The sequence below is a fragment of the Elaeis guineensis genome, chromosome 1 (genome assembly GCF_000442705.2).
Source record: "Elaeis guineensis isolate ETL-2024a chromosome 1, EG11, whole genome shotgun sequence".
Lineage (NCBI taxonomy): Eukaryota > Viridiplantae > Streptophyta > Magnoliopsida > Arecales > Arecaceae > Elaeis > Elaeis guineensis.
The window spans coordinates 5,051,815-5,063,515 of record NC_025993.2 but is presented as its reverse complement, the minus strand read 5'-3'; the positions used below and the strand labels follow the sequence as shown (position 1 = coordinate 5,063,515).

The window sequence follows — 11,701 nt, the reverse complement described above, 5'->3', positions numbered from 1 at the left end:
GCAATAACATAAAGGCTCCTTACAATATTTTTTAAAATTTTTTATACTAAGGGTGATATGTGGAAAAGCAATACAAGAAAAACCATCAATCATATATATTTTATTAGCATATTAATTAACTTTATAAATTGTTAGAAAAAATATATAAATTGCATCATGTACCTTGTACCTTTGTATTGGTAAAGCCTCTACTCGCTACATGTGTACAAAGTATATTTATTATGTATGTATGAAAAAAATAAATAGTATTAAGTATATACTTTAAAAGAATAAATAGTATTTAATAAATATTAAATAGTATTTAGAAATATATTTATGTCATATTTATATATGATATATCTTTGAAATATCTGTCACCAATATACATGATATATCTATCACATGTACATAAAAATGGCAAATAGTATTTAAGTATATGCTTTTGAAGAAAAAATACTATCTAATAAATATTAAATACTATTTTGAAATGTATTTATGTCACATTTATACTTGGTATACCGTTGAATCATTTATATATGGTATTACATTCAATATGTGAATATTAATTTATAATGTGAGATAAAGTGATCTCTTCCTTATTCTAAGATTTGAGAGGAAAAAAAAATCTAAAATTAGATAAATTTTGGATATTTAGAGCTCTAAAAAAAGTTAGATATCAACTTTGATTAGGGCTCTTAAAATATAGAAAATTTTTTGGGGGCACTTGACAAACATTATAAGACATGCATGAAATAGAATTAGAGACTAGGGATACTTTTAACTTAAAAGTAGCTACCCATTTGAGTTTCAAGTAGAAGTAGTTATCCATTTAAAATATAAGTTAAAAGTAACTATCCATTTTGATTGAAATGATCTTTATACTCTTGAATCCTTATATCCTTTAAAATACTATAGTATTATATTATCATAGTGCAGTATTCTTTTACAATAAGATAGTATTACATTATATTAGTGTAGTATTACTTTATAATAATATAATATTATTTTATTATATTATACTAGTATAGTATCTCTTTACAATATGATAATATTATATTATATTAGTACAGTATTCTTTTATAATAATAATATTACTTTATTATATTATATTAGTGTAGTATTTTTTTACAATAAGATAGTATTATATTATTATAGTATAGTATTCCTTTATTGTAGTATTACTTTATAATAGTACAATGTTGCTTTATAATAGTATCGTATAATTTTATAATAGTATCGTATTAGTTTATAATAGTGTAATGTTGCTTTATAACTGCAAGGACAACTGGATCATTTTATCCTCATTTGGGTAGTTGCTTTTAAGTTATGTTTAAAATGGATAGCTGCTTTTATTTGAAACTCAAATAGGTAGCTACTTTAAGTTTAAGCTCAAGTAGGTAGTTTTCACTAATTTACTCAAAAAAAACATTTTAAATTTTAGTAGAATCGTTAGAGATTTAAACTCTTAAATATATATAAGATTTACTAAAATCCAAAGGCATAGAGTCTCCGTTCACCATATATACACATGGTATATTGCCACATATATATAAAAATAACAAATAGTATTAAATATATACTTTAGAAGGAAAAATAGTATTTAATAAATATTATATTTTATTTAAAAATATATTTATGCCATATTTATACATATCCATGCATTGTGAAGATTTTATGCTAGTTTGTTTAATTAATTTAAGGGAACAAAGTGAAAACCTTTCTTCTCCCTTTTTGTCCTCTTTATTTGGGTTCAAAAATAAAATCTATAATCCCTTTTTTTTTAATGCAAAACTCTTAGGAGAAAAAAAAAATTGAAGTAAAAAACCCACATTACCATACCAATATCTGTTCAGCTAATTTTATTTTAATATTCTAAAAAGCTTTAAATTCTTAATACTTGTTGCTGCAAGACTTCGGACTGAGATAGAGTAACTAAGGTCAGCACTTGTTCGAGATGGAGCTCGATGGTCGGTGGTGATCCGAGAATAATTGGATGCTCCTAAATCCTACAAAAAAAGTCTGGTCATCGAAAATTCTTCGATAGAGAACCCTCCAGTGCTTAAGTTAGTCAAGCTTTTGAAAATAAAAAAAAATAGCAAGAGAGTACTTTTCTGATTTGAAAAAGCTTATCGAAGAGTCCTCTATATTTTTTTTTATACGATAAGGAGAAATATATTATTTTAATAATCGATAACCATCTTAGAGATCATGATCTACGATGTTATTATGGGTAGTGGATGATTAATGGTATTAACTCGCATGTCATGTTTTACCATGATCATCGTGAGTTCCGTCGTAACCATCCGAAATTTATGGTAGCTGGCACCGATCTATGTTCTCCTTATAATGGCTCAACATCTCTTAGACTTTAAGAATCGTTGGCATAGATCCGACCAAGAAGGTCGGTACCAATTTGATGAGGTTTTTGGTTGGTGGCCGAAGATGATGTCTGAAGATGGTGATCGGGAATGAAAGTCGAGATGGTATGATCTCGTAATAGTATTATATCTGATAATTCTATATCAGATATTAAAATGAAAGTAAGACTTCCGTTTAGAAGCTGTTTTGGTATAATAAATTAAGAGGAAGGGGACGTAGTACTACCGCACCAGGCCACGCTAAAAAGCCGTCAGGAAAAACCATGGGTGTGGATGGCGAGAATGGTTTCGGTCATAGTGGTGACTGGCTGCCTGAAGGTGGAGGAAGAAGACTTCAAATAAAAGGCTTTAAAGTCTCAAAAGAGAAGGGAGAAGATTTTTTATTTTTTCAATTCCAAAAATATTTATTTATTTAATATCACTAATCTACCTAGATGTCCACCTATAGCTGGGCTTGGCTGTCTAATGATTTTCTCCCAAAAATGGTTGTAGCTAGCAGCACCCAATGGAAAAAGAAAAAAATCTGATCGGTTCCATTCAAGATTTGAAACTATGAGCTATTATATATTATAATGATTATAATAACAGATATATAATATCCCTTATTTACCTAAAAAATAATTTTTCAAATTTTTACCAATAAAATTATTGCTAAACCAAAGGCCATTACAAGAGTATTGTAATGAAAATAACAACTCATAATAAAAAAATACTGTGCTATTATATTCTTCATTTTTTTATTATATAATAATATTATTTTGCACCATTTAATCATTTTTTAGATAATTTTCAGATAAAAATTTCAAAAATATATTAGTATATTTTAAAAGGCACTGATTTATTATCTTGAATTAGTATGTTATAATGTTTGACTATTTTTCATGTTATCTATCATAATTATATATGTGAAGTGGGTTGAATCTGTTATAGCAATCAAACTATAACATAATTATCTAAAATCATAGCTCATTTGTTTGTTAGGTCCTGTTTTGAGGATGGTACAAATTCGAATCTTATTAATCATACATTATCATCATGATACTTTATTTAAAAAAAATTATTTACTAGAAAAATGCTACCTTGATACTTTGAATATGGCCATGGCTGTATAATTATGTTACCTCAAATATATTATATTTATATTTCTATTTATTCTTTATTTATTATTATAGTTAAAATAAAGTTGTTTCAAATAAATTAGAGTGAAGTGACTATAATATTACGAAAACATTTTTTGTCATAAAATTCCATCAACAAAGCAAAAGGCCAGCATCTCACTTCCTCTTTTTTTTTTTTTGGTACATACAGGAAATCACACTAGTCTAGTATAAGAGCAGTCTATTAAATCAGAGTACAAAGATTCATGTAGGACCTTGAGCATGTCTTGTTTTGTCTTCAGGCCCAATCTCCAGAGTGTTCCACCACATAAGATGTGACCTAATCTACCATGCTGTTCGTCTTCTAGTAAATATGTGGGACTGATACCACAACTAAAAGATGAAGAGCAATTCAGATATCACATAGCAGTGGATGGGCCTCCAACTGCTTCGTGTTGCCTTGAATCCATCCAATGATGATGGCAGAATCTTCATCGATGAAAATTCTCTCTGTCTGCAGCTTCTGTCTGGCATAGATAATATCCGCCAAGGTGGCATGAAGCTCAGCTCCTGGGAGTGAAGGCTCAAAAAGATAAAAGCCTCTATCATCAGCAATCTGATATTCAGACTTCGGATGATAAAGCCTGCACCATCTCTATCAATTATAAAAATTAAAAGAAAAAATTACATAGTGGCTCCCCATTCACCTCTTACCATGCCTCTATCGAAAATGTCATCTATTGGTGATCCCCGTCGAGTAGCTCCCCACATCATTATCACGAGAACAAAGCCCCATGAATTGAAATTTTTGTAGCCAAAGAAGAATCCTTTCAACCAAAATCCCCAAGCCTTACAAAACATCATGTTTCTACCCCTCTAACCTCAAGGGACCAACTCACACTACCATAACTCGCACAAAATCCCATATACTTCAAAAAAAACCCAATCGGAACCTAGGAAACCCCTCTAATCTCTCTCAAGTGCTTTCTACCAAAAAAAAAAAAGTCTCTCAAGTGCTTTCATTTCCCACAAATGATCGAAAAAGATAATGAAATGAAAAAAAAAGAAGTGAAAAGAGAAAAAATGATCATCTACGTAGGAAAAGGCCTTATCCTTAGGGCCCATTCTTTTGAGGGTAAAAAATTTATCTAAAAATTTATATTTTTTTGGATAAATATTTTTCAGACAATATTTAGATAAAAAAATAATTTATTCATATTTTTTTATGTATTAAAAAATAGCTCAAAAATCTATTACCCACGTTCTTTTGCATTACTAGTTTTCTAGTTAAGTTGCTACAATCTATTCATATTTTTCATAATATCTTTTATTATATAAATTTATTATATATAATAATATAATATGATATATTACATGATATTATAATATTAAATTAAATTAAATTAAATTATATTATATTATAGGTAAATTAATTTTCTATCTAAATGTTGCCTAGAAAATACTTATCCAGAAAAATATATATTCCTATTTTTTACCCTCAAAAAATGGGCCCTAAATTTTTTCCATCTTTCCTTAGTTTTCGTTGATTTTTTTTATGTTTTCTTCTATTTTTTCTCCTATTTTTTCTATCCTCAAGAGTCCCAATCAAGTGGGAGGCTTGGAGAGGTCAAATAGGGAAGCCAAGACGATGGTTGGGGTTTTGTGTTGGTTTTTCTTATGTTTTCCCCATTTGTCTTTTCTTTTTTCCATCCTCAAGAGTCCCAACCAAGTGGGAGGCTTGGAGCGACCGAATAGGGAAGCTAAGATGAAGACGATGGCTAGGGTTTGTGTTGGTTTTTTTTCTTTTTTTCTTTTTATTTCTTTCTCTTTTTTTGAGATCTATGGGAAGGAAAGCACTTGAGGGAGATTGGAGGGGAAGATCGATGCCAGTGACGATGGAAAATGATGGGGAGGAAGACAACGACAAAGACTGCGGGAGGTGATGGTGATGAGAGCAGAGAAGATGTCAGCATCTCTTGTTCTCAAGGATCCGTGGGAAGAAAAGAAAGCACTTGAGAGAGATTGGAGCAGGAAGCTCGATGCTGATGATGACGGGGAGGAAGATGACGTGAAGACCAATGGGAAGTGGCAGCGAAGAGAACGAGAGAAGGTGGGCATCTGCGAAAGAAAAAAAATCTATCGGAGAAAAAAAAATCATCGAGAAAGTTCAAAGCTCGACACGTGGTGCGCTAAGAGAGCCCCGAACTCCCCTTTCATCAATAGATTTTTTTATAAAATATTATTTTTTAATATTTAATTCTAAAAATTTCTCCAACCAAACACTATTTTCGGATATACTGTACTACATGCCATGTTGGTTGAAATCATAGGTTGAGATTTCAAGTTCACATTGGCCAATATCATGGGTTCAACCCATGATTTTAATCGACTTAGGTGGCCACCTAAAATTGCAGGTTCCACTTATGATTTCAGTGAAATAATATGTTGAATCTGCAATTTCAATGAAATTGCATGTGGAGCATGGTTTCCCTCCATCGCGATCCCCTCTTGCTTCCTTGTTTTTGATTGCCGTACTCATCTTCTCTGACCTTTTCCTCTCGATTCCCACCCTCGGACCCCCCTGCTCCTTGTCCTTAGGCCCCATGCCTCCTGAGCATCCGACCATCCTCTTCTCTGATCTTTTTCCCTTGATTCCCACCCTTGGAGCCCCCTACTCCCTGTACTTGAGCCCCCTGCCTCTTGAGCATCCGACCACCATCCGGACCCCATCCGACCACCACTTACCTGTCCGGATCCCATCTAGTCCCGATCCAACCCTCATCTGGTCCGAACCAGCCGGTCCCGATCCGGCCCCCATATGGTCCCTAGTCAGCCAATCCTGATCCAGCCCCCATATAGTCCCAAACCGGCTTTCGTCCGATCCCGATCCAGCCCTCACCCCCCCCCCCACCCTCCCCGCTGCATGCTTTTCCAATCGGCCTCTTCTTCCAATGATAAGTGTTATTTTCCTAAATTCACTTGCTTTAGTCATCTATTGGGTAGCTTAAAACCTTACACTAGGCTTGCAATTCATGTTAATAGATATCTAATGTTACTCTTAAAAGCAATATTTGAAATATTTTCATCTAACTCCAAAACCTACACCAAAAATTATTTAATCTGAAATTAATCAAATTAAGTGATAGAATAGTCCATTATGATCTTTTGATATGATGTAGAGAATGCTCTATTCAACATCCTCATTTGATTGAATGGTTGTCTTGTATGTAATGTTGTTATCAAAAGTACAATTGGATATACAAATTGCATAGATAGAGAATGTATTGATTTATTAGAGACACTTGTTATAGACTTAAGGCATGTTGAAACTGGTCGTTGGTGGGAGATTCTTGGACATGCTGGCCTTTCAAGTTTGAGCTGATAAAGCTGGAACATATAATAGGGAATTGGAAGCCAAGGTTAGGTATCAAAATAGATTATGTTTATGTTTTATTCTATGAGTTTTTGACATACCACACTGAGAAATTTGCAAATATTATATATGTATGTCAAAAATATGCATGACATTTCTTACAAAAGCATGCAAGCCTACGTAGCTTAGTCTATTTTTATATGAATAGTGATTTTATGCTAAGCATGCTAAAGTTGGTCTATTTGCTATATATGTAGTAAAATATGGGAGAAACTGTCATGACTTTATGCTATATAAATGGTTCTATGATTAACGGATCATATGACATAGAGGACAATGGACGTCCTCAAAGGGCAATTAGAATTAAATATGAAATGAAATTTAAGGAGTTGGTGGATAAGTTGTATAGAGTATTCCGTATAGACATGAGAAAGAATAGACTAACGATAATATATAGATATCCATAAGTTGTGCAGCTGATAGTATTAAAGTATGAACCTATTTCGATTATCAAAGATATTGAGATTATATTTTCAACTATAAGTTTGCATCTTTATTTATTCAGAATAAAGTTGTGTCTAGATGTGCAACCCATTGAAGGCATCGAACCTGTTCCTGATCAGGAGGATTATGAAGTAGCTAACTAGGACATAGGAATGACAACTCAAAAAAACGAACAGATTGGATCCTCTAGTCTCTTTGTGGTCAATAATGTCTTAGTGAATACTAGTTCAAGATATATAGAGGATTAGTTTTCTACAATGGATACTGATGTGCCAGATGCTATTATCTGACAAGCTTTAATTTATATAGTTACCGATATAGTTCATATAGATAATCGGCTATTTGAGGAAGATGATATACTACGTGAAGATGATATGGATGATGATGCTCAGCAAGCCAGTGCATCACATGATATAGAGTGCTCACATGTTGTGAAGCACTCCATTTTTCTGGTGTTTGAAGCTCCTTCTGTTACATTCAGAAGTATTGATTGGACGGCTGCTAATGTATCAATATCTTTTACATTGCAAATATAATGTAGCACCTGAAAAAGAAGTGACAAGTTATATAAAAGACTCCATTTTGTAAATAAAATAGAACTACAAACTGCAGTAAAACAGTATTCAATTGACACACATCATGAATTTAAAGTTGTTGAGTCAGAGCCAAAGCTTTGAGTGGTTAGATATAAAAATATGAAGTCTGGATGCAATTGGATACTTCAAGCGACTAAATGGTATTATTATTTCAAAATCACATAATATATCGGTCCGCATACATGTATTTCGGTCATACTTTCTCAAGATCATTCTAGCTTGATTCGAACTTCATCGTCAACGAAATATGGAATCTTATAAAAAATATCCATAATTTCTATCGTTGAGTTGTCAACCACCTCAGACTGAGCCGGATGGTTGAGACGTTCGTTCAATCTAAGCAGTTAAGTTCGATCGATTCAGCCAGTCGACCACCCATCTATCTTTTGCAAGGTCGACGAGGTTTTTAATTTTTTTTACATATTTTTTTTCTTTTTGATGTTTAGATTACTAAGTATTTATGAAATCCTAAATCCTAAAACCTGATACATGAAACCCTAAACCTTAAATCCTACCCTAAAACCTAAAACTTGATACATGAAACCCTAAATCCTAAACCCTAAACCCTACAACCCTAAAACCTAAAAACCCTAAACCCGAAACCTTAAAATCCTGACAAAATAATGGTGTTACTCAAGCTATAAAAGCTGTTTGCTGATCGCCGGCACTTAAATTCATCACCAGTCGACCATCTGATATGATCACCTATAGGAAATACAATTGGAAGTTGTATGGAATCTTTGAGGCTAGAAGTTGTGGACAGTTGAATGCCAACTCACATGCGCTAACAACCACTAAGTGAGGATCGATTCAAGAGCACTGATTGCAGACAATTATTATACAAAGCCACACTTCTGGTTTGAGCTAGATTATGCACATACAAGAGCACTGATTGCATTGTCAAAATCTTCATCTTATCCTATCAATAACAGGCTCAAAACTTATATGTCAAACAAGATCAAGTTTTTAATACCATCACAGCCACCACAAGGAATACAACTAAAAATGTGGAACACACATATTCAAAGGTCTGTGTCGTGAAAAAAGTATATGAGTTACCATCTATTGATATCATGCTTGAGAATAAGTTCACATCACATGGTAATGAGAAACAATCATCTAACATGAAAATAGTGTTTGTAAAGCTAAAAAGAAGCCATCTGTTGATCGTCAGCATATAAATTCGTCTGCAATTGAGATAATGTGATCCAATATGGATATCCATATATAAGTAGAGCAACATAAAAATAATGTACAAATGCATAAGAATAGTAGTGTTAATTAGAACATATTAGTTTATAAGAAATCTCAAGTTCAAGATAAAACTGGTCAACATCATATGCACAATTTCATTTGACAAGGAGGGGAGCACCAAAAAAAAAAGTGCTTCCAACAAACCAAAATACATTACTCTAAAAATAAGTAAAAAAGATGATGCATCAACGAGTGGAGCCTCATATACAACAATCAAAAGCCAGAACTTAATCATCCCCTGCAGGGTCCTGTGGAGGGAACTAATGATAAAACTGTTGTATGAACTAATCAAAGCATTCAAGTCCCTCATCTAGTTATACCTCGAGACTATGAGCTCGTGCATCGATCTATGCAAATCCCTCATCCATCCATGCAGTGAGAGATATCTCTAGTGCATCTATCCGAGTAGATAATGCATGCAGATCAAAAGACTGCTGATCAAATCATAGAGGCTGTGTATGCTGAGCAGGATATCTAGACTGGTCTCTACCAGCAAGCTGATCTTTTCCTTCGCTATCATTTTTTTCTTCATATATCTTAGACACATACCTCCATACTCCATCGGTAAATGTATACTCCATAAGCCTTAGAGATGAGTAATTATAGGTGTCAATGGATCTGAGCTTAATAACTTCATCCTCATCAGTGATAGAGACATCAAAGACCTCAAAGATAGTGGTCATAACAACTCCATAGGATAAACATGATTTTGGACTTTGGAAACATTCATTTATATAACGTATCATTAAATATGGCAAATTAATTCTATCACCCAAAAGCATCATTTTGAGGAGATAAATATCTAGATGTGATACGTTATCTCTGTGACCTCCTTCACGTAGAAAATTAAATGTAAAAATATAATGAATTAGTCTATTTTTCAGTGATAATAGATGTGCATTAGGTTTATCGGTTCGAACTAAATCACCATTCTCAAAAATAATTTTAATATAGATAATATAATCTAAACCTCGATGACTCCAATAAGTACTATTGAAATATTTATCATCATCTACTGGAATATCCAAGATTTAATCAAGAATACTACAGTCAAACTCTATAATTTTTTCTTTACATATAATGTAATAGAACAAACTGAACTATTAAAATTAAAATTATTATAAAAATATTTAACTAAACCAGAATAAGTTAGCTTGTTCAACGTAATCAAAGATAGCCAATCTATCCTTTCAAATAAAAATCTAATTTAAAAATCACTAAAACTATTTAAATCTACTATTGTTTCTACTATAACTTTTCTTCGAAAAAAATTAAATCTAAAATTTTCGCTACACTCATTATTCAAAAACAAATCTTCTTCGTATCTACATGAAGGTTATTTTTTTTTTTATTCAAGCCCTCTTTCCTTTTGACATATTTTTACCTTTTTTTGAAGCAATTAGGTTGATTTGAGAGTAGGGATGAGGGTTTGGAGTTGGGATAGATGTATTGGAAAGATTTTTTGAATAGATCAATAGAGAGAAAGAGGGGCTCGACTGGAGTTTTAAAAAAATTTAAACACTAAATGAAACCATGGATTGTGGCTGCGATTTCAAGTGAAATTGTGGCTCCACCCCATGATTTCATAGTGCCAGTCAGTGAACCAAAATCGTAGGTTGAACCTATTTTTTAGCCAAGTGAATTTGAAATCATGGTTTCAACCCATAATTTTGGCCGACCTGACGTTGAAATTGTGTGTTGAGCCCAACATTTCACACGACATGGTAGACATACTTCTCAACCGACGGTAATTTTAAAATTAAATATTAAAAATATAATATTTTTAAAAAAAAAATCCTTTCATCTATAGCATGGACTACGGTCTTCACCAGATAAACTTTCAGGAGGCAAAAAAAAAAGGGGTCTGAAATATTTCCGTGAAATCTTTCCACTTCTCTTCTTCTCACTTTTTCTATCTCCTTTATCTCTTCTTTTCGTCTCCATTTTTCTTCCTCATATTTTCACATTAAAAAAAAATTTTTAGTCCTTTTTTTTCCTTCTCTGTCTTCTCTTCACTCCTATCTACTTTTGTCCCTTTTTTTTTTTGCCTATTTTGGTAGCTTTGGTAGCATTTTCCGTTATTTCTCCGCATCTTATCTCTCTCTTCAATTTATATAATTTTTTTTCTTTAAATTCTTTAAATCATGAGCTATAATATTTTATTTTTAAATTTTTATTTTTTTTATTTATCTTTTTGAGTGATGGGCTGATATGTGCCTATCAAATTTTTCTGCTTAAAAATTTTTTGTGCAGTCCGGCTCCGTGTGTGAGCCAATCACCATGCATGGTGCGTAAAAAATTTCTCATTTCTACTTATTGGTTGCACACCGCACGTCCAACTGTGGGGGATACGTTTATTGGGCTCTTTCTGCATGGTATAAACAACAATTCTTCTCCATCAAGATAAATCCAATGTTTCCCAGACTGGCTGCAGACTATAGAAAGTACCAAACAAAGGATTCCAACTCCACTCATAGGGCCCTTTCTTCCACTCTGATATATGGTGATGACAATAGGTAA

At 32.6% G+C, this 11,701-nt stretch overlaps 1 protein-coding gene across 1 annotated transcript in view; it reads right to left on the bottom strand.

The window, feature by feature from the left end:
* Positions 1-8,560: 8,560 nt before the first annotated feature.
* The window catches only part of LOC140854878 (ran-binding protein M homolog), a 19,197-nt gene continuing 16,056 nt past the window's right edge, over positions 8,561-11,701 (bottom strand). The window contains exon 6 of the mRNA XM_073250921.1: positions 8,561-8,632. Coding sequence (XP_073107022.1) covers positions 8,561-8,632 — 72 coding nt within the window. The remainder of the gene's footprint in view (positions 8,633-11,701) is intronic.